We start from the raw sequence: 24,021 nt of genomic DNA on the forward strand, positions 1-24,021 counted from the left end.
ATGAAGTAATATGGATATAGAAAAAGATGATGAAAAAATGGATATATTTGAAATAAAAGTTTATAAAAATGGGTTAGTGATGAAATACATTTGATAGATTAAAAAAATATATTAATTGATAAAATTAAAAGATTACTATTTTATTTTTAATCATTAAAGTATTTTAAAATAAAATATAATTTATATAAAATATATTATAATAAAATGTATATTATTATTTAAAATAAAAGTTAGAATGAATGAAATTTGTAAATTCTCAATGTTTTAAAAGTGAAAATAGTTGAACCATAGTAAGACTTAGTTATTTTAATATTAAATTGTTCAGTTATAAATGATTTTATTATAAATGAGTTTTATTATTTTAAAACGTTCTAGACTTCTCTACATTCTCTCAAAGAGTTTTAATTCTTGAGTCATCTCTTCGACGATCAGGAGGTATCTAATCGATCACGACGACAAGGTGTACATTTCAAGCCGATCAATTTATGTCATAGAGCAAGTAATTTTTGACTCATTTTTCCTTTCTCGTTCTTAATATATTTTTGGAAGAAGCAAGTGTTGTTACATGTGTAATCTTGATTCTTCTACTAATTATTGGTTAATCTAAAGTCCTAAGGACTTTGTCCGCTTTTAATATGGTGTTTCGTACGTTCATCTAGAAATTTCTTGCGTTTCAAAGCCAGTGATAGGACATTCTTTAGAGTTGGGCAGTTCTTTATGAGGTAAGTGAAGCTAAAACTTGTTTCAATTATGTTTGTCGTGCTAAAATAGTATCTATGAGAATAATATGATGAATTAAATGCAATAGTGTAGTATTTTCTATGTTTAAATAATGATATTTGGTAGTTTGATGTGTGTATAATTGGAATTGTGTGAAATTGAGGTTCTATGTTGTCATGAATGTGTGTGATGCAATTGTATTGTTGTTTGAAACTAAATTTAAAGTGTTTGGGATGAGTAGTGGTCAAATTCTTGAGTTTTAAGTCTAAAAAGGGGGTTTGGATGAGTGAGGTTGAGAAAAAAAGGCTAGTTGAGAAAAAAAGGCTAGGTGAGAAAGTAACTCTTTAGGTGCTATGATGAGATAATTTGAGACTTGTTAGAGGTGTTGTTAGATTGAAACCTGTTAGGGAAACAAAGGGATAGTGCTATGTTGAAGTCATAGGGTGTTTTAGTATAAAAATGGGGGTTTTGAGTAGTGGAATTTGGTATGAGTGGTATAAACTCTTTCGGGACATTTGTGGTATGTTAATAGGCCAATTATGACTTGTTTAAGCATCTAAATCAGTAAAATTGGGGTAGGAAGTGATAGAAGTGAGTTTAGGTAGTTTAGAAAGGATCAATTTGGGTTTGGAGTGGTCAATTCAAGTTAGAGGTCTGTTTTTAGATGTTTCTCAGCGTCTTAGAGTGTTTAGGAATCGTTTAAACTTGGGTAGAGGGTCACCAAATTCAAAATAGGAGAGTTTTAGAACCTGGTACAACGTTGGGTGCCCTTTTTGCGAGAGGAATTCGCCTGAGCACCCTTTTAATGGGCATTGAGCGCTACTACACTAGTTTCGGGATTTTTAGGTTTTGAAAATCTCAAATTCAAGGCTCTGAATATAATTTTGGACATTCTTTAGGTGGTTTTGGACCCTTCCGGAGCTGTTGGTGAGGGCTTCAAAGTCATTCTCTTTGCCTAATGTGGGTATCAAGATGCTATGAAAAACATTGTGTTGTTTTTGTGATTTCTGATGACTTGTAAGTGTGTTTCTAGGTCTTCAACGTATTATCAGCAATCTCATGTATTGGTATACTATGTGAATGAAAATGATGCATATGAATATTCTGATGAGTAGTTTGTGAATGAAATAAATGATGTTGATGGACGTAATTCCATAATCCTCGTGGAGGGGTTACATGGTGGTACCATGTATTGTTGTTGTTGTATCAATGTATGAAGTTAATTCGGGGTTTATCCTGAAGCTCTCAATAACCTCAATCTCAAGTAGAGATGGATTGTTATGTGGTAGAGAGTAGCAGGAGATTGATGGAGAGATTGTTGGGAATCCAAGTGTGAGTCCAAGTCCCACATTGCATATAAATGAGAAAGTAGAGCAATGTATAAAGGTGAAAGACCCATTAACCCATTGCCTTAAGGTTTTGGATAAATAGTGGTGTCGATCTCTTATATAGATGGCTCAGATGTTATTGGTGTTTGTGTAACCCACAGGAAACCTTCTCCTTGATAGACCCAACAGTGGTATCAAAGTCGTATGTTTGTTTCGGTGATCGGCTTAGACGAGTATAATGATCCCTATACCGAAAGTCTTCTTGGCAAAGGGTATTCAGGTAAGCGAGTTCCGTTAAGATGAACGGTGGTTGGAAAGAGCTACTCGTGGTTGTGGTTGGTTGGGAATGCTTCCGCTGGAAGGGGAGTGTACCTATGTAGAAGGGACTCACCCTTGAAGGAGGAGATTGTTGAGAATTCAAGTGTGAGTTCAAGTCCCACATTGCATATAAAGGAGAAAGTAGAGCAATATATAAAGGTGAAAGAACCATTAACCCATTGCCTTAACGTTTTGGGTAAAGAGTGGTGTCGATCCCTTATATAGTTGACTCAGATGTTATTGGTGTTTGTGTAAGCCTAAGTCTGTGACATGTTTATGATGAATGTTTATCTTGTAGATGTAATATAATATAATGTATGATGAAATTTTCTTTGATTAAGATGAATTGTTTATCCACTAGCTTAGCTTACCCTTGCATTTGTGTTGTCTCTCTTTGTGTATGTTTTTTTCTTTTGGGATGATCACCTAAATGGTGTGAGCTTAGGGATGACATCTTTAAGGAGATTCAACGTTTAACTGAGAGAGAAAAATAATAAGAAATAGTCTTTGGTTCGTCAAAGATAAAATCTCTTCTTCTAGTAGTCTCAAATTCCTTGTAAGTTCTCGTCTATATATGTTTTATTTTAATAGTTTTATAATACTAAATTGAAATGTTACATAATTATATTAAGTTAAATCAAAATTAGTAAACTTTAAATTAAAATAGATTATTATTATATATATATATATATAATAAATTATATTTTAGTTTTTTTAGATCTCTCTTTTATGGGTAGAAAGAAAAGAAAAGTATAAATGTACATTGTTTTTCATTTTCTTTCGCCCTTGTTTTTTTGTGCTTTCAACTCTTTTTTTCATTTGTCATGTTTCATTGCAAGTTCGTGTGGTGAAACAAATATAGTTCCAGTTTAGTATGATATTTTTAATTTTTTTTAAATTATATTGGTCTTATTTATAGATACGATGATTGAGAATTTTGTTGTCAACTTCATTTTTCTTATTCATTTTTCTTTAAATATTATATTTTTGTTATTAGAGATATTAAATTTATTTTATTTATTATATTAATTTTTTAAATATAAATAAAGTACTTATTTCATATGAAAAACACATAATTTAATTTTAATGTTCTCTTTTCTTTATAGTTTAATATGATATTTATATTTTTTTAAGTCTTTTTTATAGATCTTGGAGAATTGTTTTTGTAATTTTTTTTCCTTATTTTTTTCTGAATTTCTAAACTCATTGTGTCTAAAATGACTTATATGTTAATAACAAGGTTCACTTTCATTTTTTTTTAGGACAGAAAGTGACCACATAACCAACATTGGCACAAGGAACAACACTAGAAGGGGTTTTATCAAAGGTATAGGTATAAGCTTTAGGACAATATTTCTTGAAGATTTTAGAATATTGGTTGGGCCCACATGTCTTTGCATTTCCACATGGACTCTTGCACGCGACTACACTCTTATGGTCCGTTGAACGCACCTGCAGGGCAGCAGGGCACACAGTGTTGAGGTCTTTGGTACAGCCCACAATCCCACACTTAGAATCATCTGGGCCTGTGAATGATTTTATGGTGATGGGGACGTTATAGCCGTTCACAAAACTCACATTGTAGTATTGTTGATCATCTTGTATAGCAAGACTGACAATGGTGGCTGGCGGAGCACCGCTGAGCCCGTTGCAGTAGAGGCCGTTGCCACAGTCTCCGGTGACACATTTGCCACGGCCCGCGACATCAAAATTACAGCCCAAGCGGCCCCAAATACTGCCTGACCAGATCGCGGGAAAATCAACCCACTGCTCCGTGTTAGGAGGGAGGAAAAAGCCCCCGCGGGCCACGACAGGGTATTTTGGACTGGACTGAATTCCTGGCCAGACTGGATAGGAACAATTGTTGGCTATTGTTATCCCTGCTGAAGCCCAAGGCTTGGGCACTGTTAAAAGCAAGAGACAAGATTGTAAGTTCAGTTACAATGTTAGTATAATAATAAATAAATAATAAAGTAGTAAAAATATTTTTTTATTGAAAGTATACTATTTTCATTGGATGAGTGTGTGAGGAAAATAATGAAAATTGTGAAAACTTTTGTGTGTGTTTGAATCTGTAATGAAAAATATTAAAAAGAAAATACCTGAAATTTGAAAGAGAAGAAAGAGGGCTAAGAAAACAGTGAAGAAGGATCTCAACATAATGAAGAGTTAATGTGATTGTTTTGTCTTTGCTAACTCTTCTTTGGGTGAAGAATAAATTTGTTGCTTTGGTTATATATAAAAAAAAAGAAAAAAAAATCAAAACTGATGAGAATGAAAGATAATTTTAATAAATGTATATCAACAGTTTAAATTAAAATATTAAAATATTAATATATTAAATTATTAAATGTTTGTTTGTTTTTTTTCTTTATGATCACCCCTTTGAAATAACAGGTGTGAAAAATCATGACTATAGTAAACAATTTGACACTGAAAAATCATGAATGAAAAAAAGTCCATTGCTATTTCATGACTATATTTCCTATTATAGAGCACACTATTTTTTATATTAATTATACAATTAATTACATATTAAAAAATTATCATATATACAATTAATATAAAAAATTTAATTACAAATATTAACTGTACATTTAATAAATGTACATTTTATCTTCAATTAGTCGTAGGTGTAATTTTATAAAAATTCATTGTACATTTAAGAAAGATAATTAGATATTGAGTTGTAAGAGGAATAAAATTGTATAATAACAAAAAAAATAATAATATGGAGGGTGGTTTAGTGATAAAGATTATAAAAGAGGATGGTTTAGTGATAAAGATTATAAAAGAGGTTTCAAGAGTGTGTTCAATGTTCTTACTATAGAAATTAAAATAGTAACTGAAAAAAAGTATTAATTAAAAATTAAATGAAAAATAGTAAGTGAACAAATGTATTTATTAAATGTCAAATGAATGTTTACATTTATTGCTATTTAATATTTAAATATAATATAACAAAAAAATTAGTATGGAAAGTGACTTAGTCATAAAAGTTTGAAAGAAGCATATATTGAGAGATTATGGATTTAACTCTCGCACTGTATAAATTATAAATTAAAAGAGTTTATTGCAATTTAATATTTAAATAAAGAAAAATAAAAAATATTTAAATATATTATTTTTTTAAAAAAAATCTTATCACAATCCAAATAATTAAAATTAAATTAACTTGAAATTAAGAGCCATCTAAAAGTTGAATTGAAATAACATAATTTATATTTTATTAGAAAAACTAATTTGAATTTGATTGATTTAAAATCAAATAATTGAATTGTATTACTCTATTTTAAATCCATATTTTGTAAATTAAAGTTTAGATGATGCTTATAATTTGTTTTTTTAATTAAAATTAGATATTGAGTTGTAAGAGGAAGAAAATTATACAACAAAAAAAAAAGAATAAAAATATATAGGGTGATGCAATGATAAAAGGTAAAAAGAAAAATGTGAGAGATTGCGGGTTTAATCTCCACTGGACAAGTTAAAATAGTAACTAATTATTGTACTTATTTTAAAAATAATGTTTATATTTATTTCTATTGAATATTTAAACATAATATTTTTTTTAAAAAAAATCTTATCACAATTTAAATAATTGCAATAACATATTATTTATGTTGTGTAAAACAAAGCTAATTTGAATTTTATTAATTTAAAATCAAATAATAGAATTGTATTACAATCTTTTCAAATTAAAGTTTAAATGTTTATGACTTGGTTTATTTAAACTTAAGATTAGATATTGAATTGTAAGAGGAAGAAAATTGTACAATAAGAAAAAACTATCAAGGAGAATGACTTAATAATAAATGTTAGGAAAGATACTGTGAAAGATTATGGGTTTAACTTTCTTTAACTGAACCCTTATATTTATTAAAAGTCAAATGAATGTTAACATTTACTGCTATTTAATATTAAAAAAGAGAAAAAAAAATTAAATATCAATACTTTTGTTTTATAAAAAGATTTAAAGAATAATTTTTATTTATTATTTTAGACAGTAAAGTAATATATATATATATATATATATATATATATATATATATATATATATATATATATATATATATATATATATATAAAAGGGTCTCAATTCCTCATATGTTAAAAAGAATACAATTTGCATATAATATAATAATGTCAAAATTATAGTCAATACAATATTTGATTACTTGATATTTAATAGAATATTTGTTATATTTTAACATTTTTAATTTGAATACAAATTTATTAAACAATCTTTTTTGATGAAAACACTAGTCAACTCCAATTATGATCTTATAGAAGAAAAATAAATTATTCTAACTTCATGCTTCTCTTTGATGAAATGTCTATCAATCTCCACATACTTTGTTCTAACATCTTGCATAGGATTCTGAGCAATTGTTATAGCCGACGTATTGTCATAGTACAAATTCATAGCTTTATTTGGTTTAAAGCCCAATTCTAATAGCACATTTTTAATCCACAAAAGTTCACATACACCTACCTAGTGTCATGCTTCTAAATTCTGCTTCAGCATTAGATCTTGCTACTGCAGACTGTTGTTACTCCTCCAAGTTACAAGATCTCCTCCTACAAAAGTAGAGCTATCAAAATGGGTCACAACCTGCAGGCCAACCCAACCCACCACGGGTTCAAGCCGGATTGGTTTTGAAAAAATTGTATTTTTTTTATGCGGGTTGGATTTCAATCCGGCTCATTTAAACCCGGCTCATGCGGGTTGAACCCGTGGTGGGCCGGGTTGGCCCACCAATCCACCTACCTAATTTTATTTTATTAAAATTTAATTTTAATTTTATAAAAATATATTTTTTTTTGCTTGAAAAAAATATTTAAATTCCTTATTTTCAAAATTAATTAAACACCCATGTTAGAGTGAAATTTGGGAGTGAAATTTGTTTAGATTTGAATTATAGAAAGTTTGTAAATTTTTTTATTTAAAAATATTCTAGTTAAGTGAGTCAGTGAGCTAACCCGTTTACCCACCAACCCATGGTTGGTCGGGCCGGGTTCGAATTTTTCTAACTCGCTAATAAATGAGTCGGGTTGGGTTGGCTCATTAAGTGACCAACTCGTGGTGAGCCGGAGTGAGTGACCCGTTTAGACAGCTGTATACAAAAGTAAAGTATTTAGAGGTAGATCTTCTATCATCTTTTGAACCTGCCTAATCTGCATCAGTGTACCCTTCTACCTTTAAGTTTCCATGATTTGAGAACAAAATTCTTTTTACAGGAGCAGACTTCAAATCTCAAAATCCTCTCAACAACATCCATATGAAGTTTTCGTGGGTCATGCATAAATTGACTAACAACACTCACTGCATAGGTAATATCTGAACATGTATGGGACAAATAAATTATATTTCCTAGCCTTTGGTATCTCCCTCTGTCTATGCTTGCTGAATTTGAACAATGAAAGAGTTTATGATTTTGTTCAATTGGTGTCAATTAGTTTACTCCCAAGAAACTCAGTTTCTGATAGTAAGTCAATAGTAGATTTTCTTTGGCCTAGGAAAATATCATGTTTTGTTCTAGCTACTTCAATACCCAAAAAATATTTGAGGGTTTTGCATCATCTTAAATTCAGAAGATATTGTTGTAAACTAGAAATCTCATCTTGTTCATTTCTTGTAACAATTATGTCATCTACATATAAAATCAAAACTTTAATTTTTTTCTTTCCTCTCTTCAAAAATAATGTGTGATCAGAGTTACTTTCTTTATAGCCAAAAACCTTCATAGACTTGGTAAACCTTCCAAACCTTGTTCTTAGAGATTGTTTTAAAGATATTTGTTTCTCTTTTTTTATTTTTTATTTTTTGTTTTAAACTATATAGACTTATTATGTCAAAAATGATTTATTTTTTGGTGCACTTTTTCCCAAATCTCATTGTTTTGATATCCTTTCTAAAGATTCCCTATCCTTTAACTCTTAAGGAAAAAAATGTCTCTTAACACATCATCAACCTTCATAGTAGATTTTTTTTCCTATTTTTTAACCATATTGCTAATATTGAGAAAACATATGGAACCAACTATTATATTGATACTATTGAGTTACTTAGTGTTCCTATATTAGTGATTGATCCATCTCTTGCGATACTTGGAGGCTTTATCAAATGGTGTGTGACACACCAATCAATTAATATTATTACTTTAGTTACATGTTGATCATTTATATATTTATCTTCTTGGTCCCTGTATTATTGACTAAAGTTATTACCTGTGGTGCAATTAGTCACATATATTTGGTAATTATTTTATTCTTTCTCTCTTCACTAAAGCTTTCAATTTTTCTTTTATAGTTGTTATCAATGGTTCACAAACACATGCTTGCAACATTGGTATTAGCCAATCCATTCCATCTCTTATTGTTGATTCAATTCTTTATGACCATAAATGCTCTTTTAATTTATTACTTGTTACTCAGATTGACATATCCGATGATATTACCCTCACTTTCAATAAAAATAATATTTTGTACCAAATATTAGATCCGACAATTGACATTATGAGTCACGTAACCTTTACTATCTTTATACATTACCACAAGTATAAGTATGTGCATGAAGGATCTATTCAATGATGATTCATGCTCAATTATGACATATCTCATTTTAACGAAATTGTAGATGGTGTCAATTTTAAAATATTTGTCTACTTTGAATTATGAGTCATGTCAATTAGGAAAACATATTTAATACTATTTACCTAATATTCTTAATAAATTATCTCTTTTTTTTAGTTTACTTTGATATTTGAGGCTTTTTTAGTATTGTTACTCTTATTGGTTTTAAATATTTTGAGATATATTTAGATTTAGTTAATAAAGATCTTATCATAAATGTTTTTTTATATTTTAAACATTTTTTAATGAAATGAAAACACGATTTGATTTATCAATAAGTGTTTATCATAATATTTGTCTAATCAATTTTAGCAATTCATGAAATAGTATGGTATCCTTCGTTAAACTTTAAGTTCTCATCCTCGTCAACAAAACAAAGTGGTTGAAGGCAAAAACAAACATTTTATTGAAACTACTTGCATTTCTTCTTCACTTCATCTTCCTTTCCATTTTTGGGGAATGTTCTTACAACATGTTGTTTCATTACTTAGTTATGATGTCAATTTTTACCTATTTTTGTGTGTCTATTATCATGAATAAATAAAAAATTTCCTAGATTTTATCCTCAAGTTTAGTGTGTCTTGTATTATTTTTTGTTTTAGTTTTTTTTATGCTTGTTTTACCTCTTTGTTTAAGTATGTGAAATAAATTAATAAGAATCAATTCTGGTGGAGCAAAACACGCAAAAGCTCAATGGAACATGATAAGAAAAGATCAATTTAAAGCAAATACCTGCATTGGGCATCACTAGGATCACGCATAATGCTTCAATTACAGAATATTGTCAAACTGTCTAGGGTTTAGCGACACCAGCCTTTGCACAGGCATAGTTGAGCTGTGGAAAAAGGGCACTGAGCACCAGTTAAGACTAAAGAACTTGCACTGAGATGTAGAAAATGGAAATGAGTGGTGGAAAGTGGCGTTGAGTGCTAGTTAATATGAAAGAAATTGCACTGAGCGGTGGAAACTAGTTTGCATTTTTACTGATAATGCTTAGCAGTGTTGAGCGGTGGTATCATTTACATGTAAAAATTGAGTATTTATTCATATTTTACTAGAGGTTTTGGAGAATTCTCTTCCTTCCACACTTTCTCTCCACTTTGAGCGACCATGAGAGGTCCTTGGAGACTATTTAGGTTGTTGGGAAGGTCTCCCATTTCCCTTTGGGGTTTCAATTTTCATTTATGTGTTTTCCCACTTTTGTGGTTGATGAGGGAGAGAATTTATGAATGAGAGATGTGGATGCGAATAGGGAGCGCAAATGAAGCTTAGAGTAACTGCTTAGTTTTTTGGAAAAGGGCTTTCTCTTCTTTTTGGTTCAAATTTCTTCCTTATTTATGTTATTTGTAAAGCCTAAGTTTTCCACCATGAAGAGCTAACCTTGTTGTTATGATTATATGTAATAAATTGAATCTTTTGTATTTTGTTATGTATGGATATGTTTTTTCACTTAAATGTTAATATTTGATTTTTATGCTTAATGCTTAGTTTGGTTTGGCCAATCATAGTTTGACACTTGGTTCTTGAGGTATTAGAAAATGTCTTTTGAACCTAGAATTGAAATTATTTTCCTAATAGAGCTTCTATCTAGGGATAGAATATGATTCATTCTTTAAGACTCTTGAACTTAATGCATGGTTGCTTATGATTCAAGGGATTGGACTTTAATGAGTTATCATAGGCTCAAGGTCTAGAAATAATATTTGAGTAATCTTGTGAGTTGATTTTGACTTGAATATGAAATTGAGATGATTGTGTATCCATGAGAATGAAGTTGATGAAATCTAGTCTTAACAATTGTAAATATCTTATGTTAAATTTCCTCTTGCACACCAACTGTTCGATAAAAATAAAAAAGAAAATTCGGTGTTTTTGTGAGATTTGTTGTTTATTTGAGTTGTGTTGTGAAAGTTGTCATGTGTTGCACAAGTCCTTATGGAGAGAAAAATATTTATTACTTGCTATGTGCAATGAGTGCACTTATCACAATTAATGCACTTGTCGTTTTCCACTAACAATACAATTATCTTTCCTTTTTGGCTCTACATACTTTGTACATAACCTCACACTTGGTCAAGATAAACATTATCCCTAGTCATTCAAATGTGTCTTTGTAGGATATCATTGCTCTAAAAAAGGGTATCAATGTCTATCTTTTAATCTTTATAGGTATTTTATGTTTGTTGATGTATCTTTCTTTGAGTTTGTTTCATATTATACAACTTTTCATTTGAATGAAGATGCATGTACTCACCTTCCCACCATTTTCATTTTTCTTCATCAACACCATATGACTTTGTCATAACTCAGGATGTTTCTCCTACATCACTTTAAGTAATTCAATATCATTCATGCCGTATTGATATTTCAGTAATCCAATTTTGCAAATAATAGTATAGTGAAGTCTATACACGATAAACCACCTCCATATCAGATTTGTTCGCGTTTGAAAATAATTTGCCTACCCCACTATACAAACCTCAATTATCATAGACTTTTCTCCATACACTATACTTGTTTGTCTTTATTATCTTTTATTCTTATGTCTAAGTGTTCAGGTGAAACTTTATCTCACCAGAGTGACAACAAACAATGATTAATGAGATGTATGTCTTTCAAAGTAGTGATATTTTGGAATTTCCTCTTTTAGCTAACAAATCAATTATATTGGATATCTATAGTTGTATATTCTTAAAACAAGACTAGATAGTACATTGATATCAATATAAAATTGGACTAGCTGTCAAATGATACACCCAAATCTATGGCTAAAATTATACTGACACTTTCTCTCTTGTTGCCTTGGCAATATAATCAAATGTATACCGTTCGAGTGACACCACCTTTTCAAATAGAAGAAATCTTCATCACTTAAGTAACTTTACATTGATTGACTGACAATTCAGAGGTGTGAAAATTGGTTCAACTTGTCCCTTACGTCCAATATTCGCTTAAACAACCACCACCCTTTCTTGTTGGTCAAACATCACATAATTAAGCAATAAGCAAGAAGGCTTGTTATATAATCCAATAAGTTATAGAAACATCAAACACTCATTAAAGTTTAAGCAATCACATTGTTATTTGAGTGACTATATATTTATTTAACAACAACTATATCTCAAACTAGCTATAAATTTCACATATTTAATTAATCTAACATTAATCCACTAAACGAATCTTGATTTACTCTCCTTACCCCAATACCTATTGTCTATTTCCAAAAACACAAACTATGTTGCTATATCTCAATGTTTTAATTCTATACAACAAATATCTCTTTACAATAAATTTAAAGAAATAAAAATGTTAAATCAATAGTAAGAAATTAAATACTTACTCTATATCTAATAAAATTAGACTATTGATCTAATTACTACCTTCCAAGAGACATAAATATATTTGAAAAATAAATACCTTTAGAAAACATAAAAGCTTAAAAAGATACAAATTCTAATAAACAATATACATATACTTTTTTTATTCTTTTATCCATTAAAACTTATTTTTTTAAAATTAGTCTTATAAAATTTGTCTGATGAATGACTTAGAATGGTATTACCTGTCTGCTCGTATAATCTTAAAAGAATATATAAGAAAAACTCATGCATTTTATGTAATAATGCTCAACCGTGTCTCCAAAAACTTACAAGCTTCATATTATACCTGGTGCTTGTTAGAATTTATTTATAATTTCTCATAAATTTAAATTTGTAAATATATATATATATATAATGTTTGGTGTACATTTCAAAAAATAACATCAACAGAAAATTGCGTTTTTAAATGTTTTTTTGCCAATTTTCTTACCAAAGAATCAAATAACTATTTGATTTTAAAAAAAGTATATTTTCAATAATATTTTTTCAGTGAAGCAAAATTCAACATTCTTAGAAATTGTAATCTTCAAAATTCAGTGAATCCTAAATTTCCAGACATAAAAAAATGTTTTGATTCATTAAAAGGAAAAACAAACAGTATAATAACATATAGAAAACTATAAAATATATACACACATTTCTTTTTCTCATTTTAGTTTCTCTAGCATAGTTTTAGTTTGCCAGTAGACATAATAATTTTTTTTTCTGCAAAAGGATGCAGGATTCAAGTTTGAAGATGTATTCTTCTCATGAGCCTTGGTGGCAAGTAAAAAAGTGAAAAACTTTTTGCCCTAAGTTTCCAAAAGCAGAACGTGATTCTCTTGCTCATTGTTTTGCTTTGTTCAGTTCAGTTACCTTTAAAAGCTATCAGTTCCTGCTACACTGCACTGGTTATGTATGAATATATATATATATATATATATATATATATATATATATATATATATATATATATATATGGAATCAATGGATGCTGTGAGAAAGGACCAGGAACTGAACTTGTACGGATTAATAGTTAAGTGAGGAAGAGGAAGCCATCAATATATGAGATCAATCATTTTCACAAAACCTTGAATTGCATGCTCGTTATTCACCCGTGATCATTTTCTAAAGATACTTAAATTAGATAACCAATGTTACATATATAATTATTTTCATTGGGTAAATCTCACATTAAATGATTTTAAAGTATAACAAAATTAAATTAAATTTAAAGTTTATTTTTTAATATAATATTAAAAGTATGATGTAAAATTTATTCTAACAAAATTGGATGTTTATCTGATTTATTTTTCAACTTGGATTACTGTTGTATCAATCGTTTATGTATATGTAAGTCTAAATCTCAATGAGTGTGAAATTGAGTTTAAAATTTATTTTTTAATCTATTCAATAAATGTAATATGATCTAAAATATATGCAGAAATTATATTTCTCTACTGTTTTTCCATCCATTGGTCTCCTTCAACATAATCTTTATGAGTTTATATTATCATGCATTTTGTTTCGTTATAGCTGATATAGATGTCATAATATGTACTTAGAGAAACATCATGTGTTCTTTTTCAATCACAGTTACAGACCTAATACCTTTCACTTTGTGTAATGATATATTGTGGTCCCTGGTAATTTTTGTTGAGGATTCTTTGTTATACTGCAACCTATGACCCTGTACAATTAGTTTTGCTTTCATTTTTTCTACTTTCACTGTACAAATACACAAGAATCTAAAAACACGTTTAAAATGATTCTTTCTTTGTTCATAGAACTTGTCTACAGAAACAATAAAACAGATTTTTTCAAACAAAAACTGTAAAACCAGTTTAAATTTTTAGATAGCTCTTGAAACAAGTTTATGAAAAGGGTTCTCACTTGATATTGCATATATTCATGTCTTTGTTTGAACAGCCATTATCAAACGCAAATAACTTTGAATTGAATACAAGATTTTCACTCTCTTTCATTGATGTGATTTCTTAATTTGTCGTAAACGCACTATAAAGTTTACTTACTCCACCAGAATTAAATTAATGCAAGAAAAGAAGAAAAATCATAATTGTTCTGTCACATCTTATTCCCATTTTCATGTCTTAAAATCAAATACTAAGTTTTGATTCAACCAACATAGTCCAAATGCAGTTTAAGGTAAAATGCATTACCTTCATTCAAAGTCAGTGTCATATTACAGCACCAATTCCTTGAAACATAACATCATCTAACACCTAACAATAAAAGCAGTGCCATTTTTCAACAAAACAACAACATCAAAACACATTCCCATCATTTTACAAACATAGCATATGTGTCTCTGATATTACTCCTTCATAGGAAGGAACTCAAAAAACTGGCTTGGGGTCAAGTTATTGCAATTCATTGCTGAAGCTGATATCTCTGTCTCTTTATCCCTCATGTTGTCACTGCTAACATCACCACCACTCCTTAATGGGAAAAACTGAAGGGTTTGAGACTCCACACAGTTATCATCTTCGCTAGTACTACTGCTACTGCTTAAGTATATAACACTGTTTTCCCTCTGGGGTGAAATGAAAAAGCTGAGATCATGTGTCTTTATGAGGTTAGGGTCCATTTTTGTTGTTGTTACTGTAGTTGTTGTAGTAGCCATACTAATAGCTGAAGAGGTGTTAGGAGGGCTGTTTATGAGGTCTGTGACAGCTGCAGCAGGAGAAGGACAAGGTAACTGCATCACATGCCACGTGGCATTCCTCTCCAAAAGGTTTCTTCTTTCTTGTAATTCCCCTTCCTCGAATTGGAACCATCCAACTGTTCTACTCTCTACGGCCACTGCTTTTGCAGTCCTCTGTGTTGAAACAGATTCCTGTGGATTTGAATTGCAGCCATGCAAACGCATCAAATTGAAAACCACAGTATCTATCTCTATGTCCAAAATCAAAACCAGAAAACGAAAAGGAGAAAAAGGTATTGGCTAGCACATATTTTAATTGAGCACTCCAAGTTCCTAGAAAAATATACTTGTTAATATACACAACACAACCAATAGAAGTTTATATATACGTAGATAATGTTAAAGTGAATTCTGCACGGTTTTTGATATGAACTTTATCATAAACAATTATTGTGATTCAAATTTATATTCATTCAATTAAAGGGTGCATGCATGGTCTAAAAGAGAAGTCAAATAAAAGTAGGGCTAAGGTTGTCTTTTCCATCACAAAAGTTGGTCAGTCGGATAGAATATTATATCGGGATGCCCTTAAAACTACTGACCTAAATGACATGAATGAGCACAACACCGAAAAGCAAAGCTAAATTGCATAACAGCAGAGCCGACAGAAGGGAAGGAATTCAGCTTTTAGGCCCTTTTCATTTCCCAACAAACGAAGCTTTTGTTGGGTCCTTTCCCTATACCTAGTGCAGATCTTTCCATAATATACATATTTCCAACATCAACTTCATCTCTAGTAATCATATGCTAATAATCACCACTTAATGGATATGATTATAAACTTTTTACCATTAAGCAAATCCCAAGTTAAAAAACAAACAAACAAAAAGGCTAAGGTAAGGTAGATAGATACTATAAATTAGTCCATGAACAAGACAAATCTACACACATATATATAAATATATATATATATATATATATATATATATATATATATATATATAGCAGAATCAGGATATTAGACATGGAATATTATTAGACCTCTGCAACAGTACTGCAGTTTGTTGAGGGTGTCCAATTCTTGGTCTGTTTAACTTCAAAAACTGCCCTACTTGCAGCTGTGGACAAAGGGAAAAACAAAACAACACATGACATGAGCAACAATCAGAACAAGAAAAAGAAAAAGAAAATCTACACACATAATACCGATCTGTAACAAACTAATTATGACTAAATGATTATGGATTGATTGCGAATGGCATGAGGGTGTCATGCTAAGTTACCTGACTCTTTCTTCTCAGGAGTTTCAGCCTCTGATTCCATTTGGCGGCGACGTTTTTGCCTTTCCCTGGCTTTGTGATTCTGAAACCAATAGAACACATTCTTGCCTTCGATGTTACCAAACCTTCTAAGCTGTGAAGTGATATGTTGGATTTGCTCAGCAGACGGTGTCCTTGTTCCTCTTCTATACAACTCTTCAAGGGCTCTCAGTTGCTCTCGGGTTGGATTCCACCTGGAGCTCACCACAACAGGTGCTGCACCATTGAACTGCTCTCTCTTGTTTTGTTCTGTCACTGAGGCTAACGAAAACAACGCATTGGAAAAGGCAAAACAACAAATGCATATTAACAGAAACTGGGGAAAGAGAGAAGTTATATAAATACCAAGATGGTGATAATCATATTGTGAAGGGAAATCATTGCCATGGTGGTGAGTTAAGCTAAGAGTGGTTGTTGGTGGTGCAGTGTTAGAAGAAATCATTGGCCTTGGCATGAGGGGCCTGAGTTTCCTTCCATTGAAAGAATGATCAACCATACTGAAGTCACCACCTTCGTTGTCACCAACCATCCACATTCTGGTAGAGGCAATGAGAGCAAAAAGGCTAGGGTTTTTGGTCTCTCCCTTTTGAGTGGTCACAAGGGTGATGGTAGAAAAAGGTTATAAATAGCACAGAATGAAGCTACTAGGTACCATAGCTTTATGAGCTTATATACATACAAGATTAGAAGTAATGAAAGAGAATATATGCTAAAACAATGAAAGGGGTGTGTTATATCTGTATAAAGTGGGAGTGCTTTAAATAGATTTATTTATCTGTCTCCATCACCCCTTGTCACTTGGCAATGGGAATTGAAACGATGGAGCATAGTAGAATAGTGTTGAAGTTGAAAAAAGCAAAAACAAAGAAAATGAAGTGAGAATGTGTAGAGGTAGCATGCAAGGAGGTTTTTGTGATGAAGAGAAGACAGAAAAATGGTAAGTCGTAGCTACTTGAAATGAAAAGTAGAGAAAGTTGATGCATATAGTATATATGGATGGTAATAAAGCAGAAAACGTTGTTGTTGGAAAATGAGTTGGTTGATATGGAGAGATTGGTGTGGTGTTGGTGTAACATGGGACAAAAGTGAAGGTGTCTAGGGAGAGAAATTATGAAATGAGAAGGAAAGTAGAAAGAAGAAGAGAAGAAAACGTGGAATTCTGGTATATTTTTGGGAGTAGAGAATGAAAAACGACGTAACGATCATGAGGGTTATGAACCCTTGACCCTTTTTTTCTACTCTTCTCATTCATTTATTGGTCTCCTTTTGTCTCGTGCCTTTCACACTAATTCTCAATCCAAACTGCCCCTCTCCATCTCTCAGCTTATCCTTACCCTTTTCTCTGTCCATTATGCTGTCCAACCACACCTTCTCTCTCTCTCTCTCTTGCATATCACTGTACGGATTTTTGTCTCTTCTCTCATTTTCACCTTCACACTCACACATGCATCTTCACCCTTTTCTTTTCTATATTAAAAAACTGTAAGTTCTGGGAATTTCTTAATGCAGACTACAGTATATACTTTATACATATATGTAACAGTTTAACCAAGTTCAAGTGCAAGGTTTTGAAGATAAACTTACAAAATCATTGAATGATTACTTTTTTCCATTGACAGCAAGATTTGAACTGATATATACAAGGTTAACTATGGTTTAAGTGCTAGATTATGAGTTAAGAAAATGGTTAAGCATATTAGGATGAGTTAATTATGCAGTATATACTGCATACAAAATCAATGTATGGTCATTGAGTTAGGAAAAGCACAAGAAAGTATGAAAGAAAATCAGAGCATCAGAGAATCATTAATTATGCAGAAAAGATTAGCAAAGTAATAAAGAAACTTTTGCAGAACATTAATTAGCAAATTTCTTTTGCATGGATAGCAGTTTTCAATCAACTTCCATATAATTAATTCTATCTTTACTAAATGAACACAACTTTAAGTACAATTACTTCGAATAATATATAGTACTGTATGTTTTTTTTTTTTAATTATGTTTTGTAAAGTAGAGTTTGAAACGGGGCACGCAGTCAAATGTGTTTTTGCTTGCACACAAAATATGTCTGGTTTTTCATTTTATCTACTAGAACGTGTTTATTTCGTTGTAGATCCCGTTGCATAATATTTTTTAATATTTTTTTAAAATTTATCAAAATGGACAATTTTTAAAATGTTATTAACAAAGTTGTGTTGTTTAGAATTCAACTTTAAAAATCTTTTGAAATAAGTTATCCATATCATAATTTATATTAAAGTTGCACATTATAATAAATTAAAATAAATTACATTACTTTGGTAAAAAGACATGCATAATCATCCTTTTAATAAATCTTAAATATATCCTAGGACAAAAAAATTTAAACTATTATATATTGTTAGATATGATCTGTTATAAAATAATTTGTTATTATTTAAGTAGATTTTGTAGAATTAGTTGCCTAAAGGTTAGCCTCAATTATAGCTTGTCAGTTATAATGACAACCTAAATTATAGGTTGCAATTTGTATATATTCCTTATCAATGAATATGCAAAGTACGGATGATTTCCTCCATGGTATCAGATTAGGTTACCTTCCTCAAATCCTAAAAACCTAGCCGTCACTGTTCTTCTCTTCTTCCAAGCAATTTTTTTTCTCCTTCCTTCTTCCCATTGTTGCCCATCAATGGCCGAAAACTCCAAATTTCACTCCGCCCTAGCTGTCACCAACGTGAAGCATCTTATTCCAATCACCTTGGACATGGAAACCGGCCAATATCACTCATGGACAACCTTATTTAAGGTCCAAGCTAAAGTTCATTCCGTGCTTGAACATATCATCCCCCTACGGATGCCGCAGCCATAACAGCATATCAAACAGCCAAGGTCGCTGATCTCCCACTATGGAACCGTCTTGATGCTGTTGTCCTTCAATGGATTTATGCGACTATATCTCCTGATATTCTCACATCGATTCTCGTGGCTGATGATTCGGCTGAAAGAGCCTGGCAGCGTGTCGCTGATCTATTCCAAGATAACAAAAACTCTAGGGCGATGTATCTTGAAACTCAGTTCACAAACACGTGCTTGACTGATTTCTCCTCAACCTCCGCCTATTGCAACCACCTCAAATCTCTTGCTGACCAATTATCTAATGTCGGGGCTCCTGTTTCAGATCAACGTCTTGTGCTCCGCTTGCTCGCTGGATTAACCGAAGCCTATGCTAGTTTTGTCACGGTTATGCAACAGAAAGATGAATTGCCCAATTTTGCCACAACATGTTCTCGCTTAAAGATGGAAGAGACCACAATTAAGGAGCGAGCAACCCGTGAATCTGGTTCCACTGCCCTCTTAACCGTGGATGAAGGCTTCTCTTCACAGCCGCAACACCATAACAGCAACATCACTTCATCACAGGGTCGTAATAATTCTAATCGAGGCAAGAAAAACAACCGCGGTAGAGGCAACAACAACCGCGGTGGCAAAGGCGGACGTGGTGGTGCCTGGGTTGCAGGCGCTGGAAAGGGCGGTGCACCACAACAGCAGCCGTACCAAACCTACCCACCGTACCAGCATCCCTTCTTTAATCCTTGGGCAGGGTGGGCCCAACCTCCCTGTCCTTATCCAGCAGCCTCATGGCAACCTAGACCTCAACGCAAAGCTGGTCTTCTTGGATCAAGACCACCACAACAAGCATACAATGCATCTGTAGCACCATCCAATGTTGGTTACACACCTACAGATATTAATGCGGCCATGCATAGCCTTTCACTATCTCAACCAGATGAGAACTGGTATATGGACACTGGTGCTACCTCTCATATGACGGCGGACCAAGGTACACTCTCATCTTATTTTTATTCGAGCAAAGATCATAATATTGTTGTTGGTAATGGTCATTTGATTCCTATTCATGGTCATGGAAGCACTACACTATCCCCACCCCACCCTCCTTTAAACCTAAAAAATGTGTTGCATGCCCCAAAACTCATTAAAAACCTAATATCTGTTCGTAAATTTACTACTGACAATTTGGTTTCTGTTGAGTTTGATCCATTTGGATTTTCTGTTAAGGACTTGCAGACGGGGAACCATCTAATGAGATGTAACAGCTCCGGAGATCTCTACCCCATCCCTTCCAAAAATCAGGCCATATCTTCCCCAACATTTCCTTCAGTCTTAACTGTCTTGTCTCCTAATTTGTGGCACAATCGCTTAGGCCACCCAGGACCTACTATTCTCCGTTCTCTTTGTCGTCAAAATTTTATCAATTGTAATAAAGGCAGTAATGATTTTTGCAATTCTTGTCCTCTTGGTAAACATGTGAAATTGCCATTTAATGCGTCTTGTTCGTTCACTGAATTTCCTTTTGATATTATTCATAGTGATATTTGGACATCACCTTTATCTAGCTCTTCTGGCCATCGATATTATGTATTGTTTCTTGACGATTTTAGCAAATTCTTGTGGACTTTTCCCATTTCTAAAAAATCACAAGTTTTCCCCTCTTTCAATCGTTCAAAACTCTAATTAAAACACAATTTGAAAGAGACATCAAGAATTTCCAATGTGATAATGGCAAGGAATTTGCTAATAGTCAATTTCAAAAATTATGCCAACAAAGTGGAATGCAATTTCGATTCTCCTGTCCTCACACCTCTCCTCAAAATGGCAAAGCTGAAAGGCAAATTAAATCAATCAATAACATTATGCGGACCTTATTAGTACACTCATCCATGCCACCTTCTTTTTGGCACCATGCTCTTCAAATGGCCACTTATCTTCTAAACATTCTTCCCACCAAAGTTCTCGGATATTGTTCCCCAACGCAAGTCCTCTATCGGAAAGATCCCATCTATTCCCATCTTCGTGTCTTTGGTTGTCTATGCTACCCACTCTTTCCCGCCACTACAATTCATAAGTTGCAAGCAAGGTCAACCCCATGTGCTTTTCTTGGCTACCCATCACATCATAGAGGTTACAAGTGCTATGATCTTTCGAGTGGAAAAATTATTATTTCCCGTCATGTAATTTTTGATGAGACACAATTTCCTTTCTCAAAAATCCATGATCCATCCCCAAGTGTGTATGACCATTTAGGTGAAGACACCTCTCCACATTTAACTCATCACCTATGGCCCACTCTCCCTGTTACAAACCCCACCACACATCCAGGCCAAGACTCTCGATCACCTTCTCCTCAACCAACCCCACCAGCTCCCACCATTCAAATCTTAGCCTCACCAAATACTCCTCTTTCCTCTCTGACCACTAGCCATCAGCCCCCAGTACCCAATCCCAGGCCTCACCAAATGACCACTCGTAGTCAACATGGCATAGTTAAACCAAACCCCAAATATGCCCATAATTTGAGTACTTCCACCACCACCTCTATTTCCCCTTTACCTAAAAATCCGGTGAGTGCTCTTCATGACTTAAATTGGAAAAATGCCATGACTGATGAATATAATGCTCTAATTAAAAATAAGACATGGGAGTTGGTACCCCGACCTCTTGATGTGAATGTAATTCGGTCTATGTGGATTTTTCGACATAAACACAACTCTGATGGTTCTTTTGAGAGGCATAAAGCCCGTCTTGTAGGTGATGGCAGGTCACAAAAGAAAGGAGTAGATTGTGATGAAACATTCAGCCCGGTAGTGAAGCCGGCGACCATTCGCACAGTTTTGAGCATTGCTTTATCAAAGTCATGGCCCATTCATCAGTTGGACGTCAAAAATGCCTTTTTACATGGTACTCTCAATGAAACAGTTTATATGCATCAACCCATGGGTTTTAAAGATTCATCTCATCCTGATTATGTTTGCTTGTTAAAGAAATCACTCTATGGTCTAAAGCAAGCCCCTCGTGCTTGGTACAAGCGTTTTGCAGATCATGTGGCCACAATCGGTTTCAATCATAGTAAATCTGATCACTCCCTTTTCATATATCATAAGGAATCTGACATTGCATATATTCTGTTGTATGTTGATGATATTATCCTAATAGCCTCCTCTGACTCTCTTAGAAATTCAATTATGTCATTATTAAGTGCAGAGTTCGCTATGAAGGACCTTGGTCCACTGAGCTATTTTTTAGGGATTGCAGTTACCCGTAATGCAACCGGTATGTTTCTCTCGCAGAAAAAGTATGCGGAAGAAATTCTTGAAAGAGCGGGGATGACTAATTGTAAAACTTGTCCCACACCGGTTGATACAAAGCCCAAACTTGGTACCTCTAATGACATTCCCTATGAGGATCCTACTAAGTATAGACGTCTTGCAGGTGCATTACAATATCTTACTCTTACAAGGCCTGACATTTCTTATGCGGTGCAACAAGTATGTCTACATATGCATGATCCCAAGGAAAATCACATGAATGCTCTCAAGCGTATTTTACGTTACATTCAGGGTACTATTGATTTTGGCCTGCATCTGTATAAATCCACCATTGGCAACCTCCTCTCCTACACAGATGCCGATTGGGGTGGATGTCCGGATACTAGACGATCTACCTCTGGATATTGTATTTTCTTCGGTGATAATTTGATTTCATGGTCATCCAAACGACAACCTACATTATCCCGCTCTAGTGCTGAGGCCGAATACCGAGGAGTAGCTAATGTTGTTTCTGAATCTTGTTGGATTCGAAACCTCCTTCTTGAGCTTCATTGCCCAATTCACAAAGCTACAATGGTGTATTGTGACAATATGAGTGCCATTTATCTATCAGGTAATCCAATTCAGCATCAACGCACAAAACACATTGAAATGGACATTCACTTTGTACGTGAAAAAGTTGCGCGTGGCGAAGTCCGTGTCCTTCATGTTCCGTCCCGCTATCAAATTGCCGATATCTTCACCAAAGGCCTTCCGCGCATACTCTTTGATGATTTTCGGGACAGTCTAAGCGTTTGTAAACCTTCCGCTTCGACTGCGGAGGTGTGTTAGATATGATCTGTTATAAAATAATTTGTTATTATTTAAGTAGATTTTGTAGAATTAGTTGCCTAAAGGTTAGCCTCAATTATAGCTTGTCAGTTATAATGACAACCTAAATTATAGGTTGCAATTTGTATATATTCCTTATCAATGAATATGCAAAGTACGGATGATTTCCTCCATATATATAAAAGGGATGATAAAAGAATTTAATGATGAAAGTTAAATGGATATTTTTAATGAATATTTACATATAATGAGTATTGTAAAGATTTAGAAAATGATATTTTAGAAGTGGTAGTGGTTTAAAAATACTAAAACTTAATTATTTTAATATTAAATGGTTTTAATATAAATAGTTTCGTGGTGAACGAGTTTCATTATTTTAAAACACATAATCTCTCTAGAAATCATTTTTCTAGAATTCTTTGACTTTTCTCTAAGGGTTCTTGCTGAAATCTGAGATGTAAGTATGCTAAGTTGGTAGTTGGGCTATGGTAAGTGTGAGCTTAATCTAATGGGTTGAGTCATTGATTCGTGTTTAATCATATGATTGGTTGTTTTGGACATCTAGGGTTAGTGTTAGACTATTTTATAGGGTTGGAATAACATAAATCTACATAATTCTATTATGCAGAATTATGCAGACTTGTTGGACGAGCATATACTCATCGAGCGAAGTCAAAATCAGAGAGTTATTGACTTGGTGATAGCTAGACGAGCAAAATCTCACTAGATAAGACCAAAATC

At 32.6% G+C, this 24,021-nt stretch overlaps 2 protein-coding genes across 2 annotated transcripts; both read right to left on the bottom strand.

Annotated features, from left to right (window-relative positions):
* Positions 1-3,532: 3,532 nt before the first annotated feature.
* Positions 3,533-4,575, bottom strand: LOC148199815 (thaumatin-like protein). The gene is made up of 2 exons (XM_088111441.1): positions 4,469-4,575; positions 3,533-4,270 (listed from the first exon to the last, which is right to left on the bottom strand). Exons 1-2 carry the CDS (start codon positions 4,524-4,526, stop codon positions 3,615-3,617), a joined length of 714 nt encoding a protein of 237 aa, XP_087967567.1. The 5' UTR covers positions 4,527-4,575; the 3' UTR covers positions 3,533-3,614.
* Positions 4,576-14,632: 10,057 nt separating this feature from the next.
* LOC148199816 (WUSCHEL-related homeobox 1-like) lies at positions 14,633-16,980 on the bottom strand. Its single transcript, XM_088114080.1, has 4 exons — positions 16,691-16,980; positions 16,310-16,606; positions 16,068-16,144; positions 14,633-15,218 (listed from the first exon to the last, which is right to left on the bottom strand). Exons 1-4 carry the CDS (start codon positions 16,878-16,880, stop codon positions 14,697-14,699), a joined length of 1,086 nt encoding a protein of 361 aa, XP_087970206.1. The 5' UTR covers positions 16,881-16,980; the 3' UTR covers positions 14,633-14,696.
* Positions 16,981-24,021: the final 7,041 nt, after the last annotated feature.

This window comes from Vigna umbellata, chromosome 4 (assembly GCF_029865625.1).
Source record: "Vigna umbellata cultivar VRB3 chromosome 4, Vumbellata_1.0, whole genome shotgun sequence".
NCBI classification, from domain to species: domain Eukaryota; kingdom Viridiplantae; phylum Streptophyta; class Magnoliopsida; order Fabales; family Fabaceae; genus Vigna; species Vigna umbellata.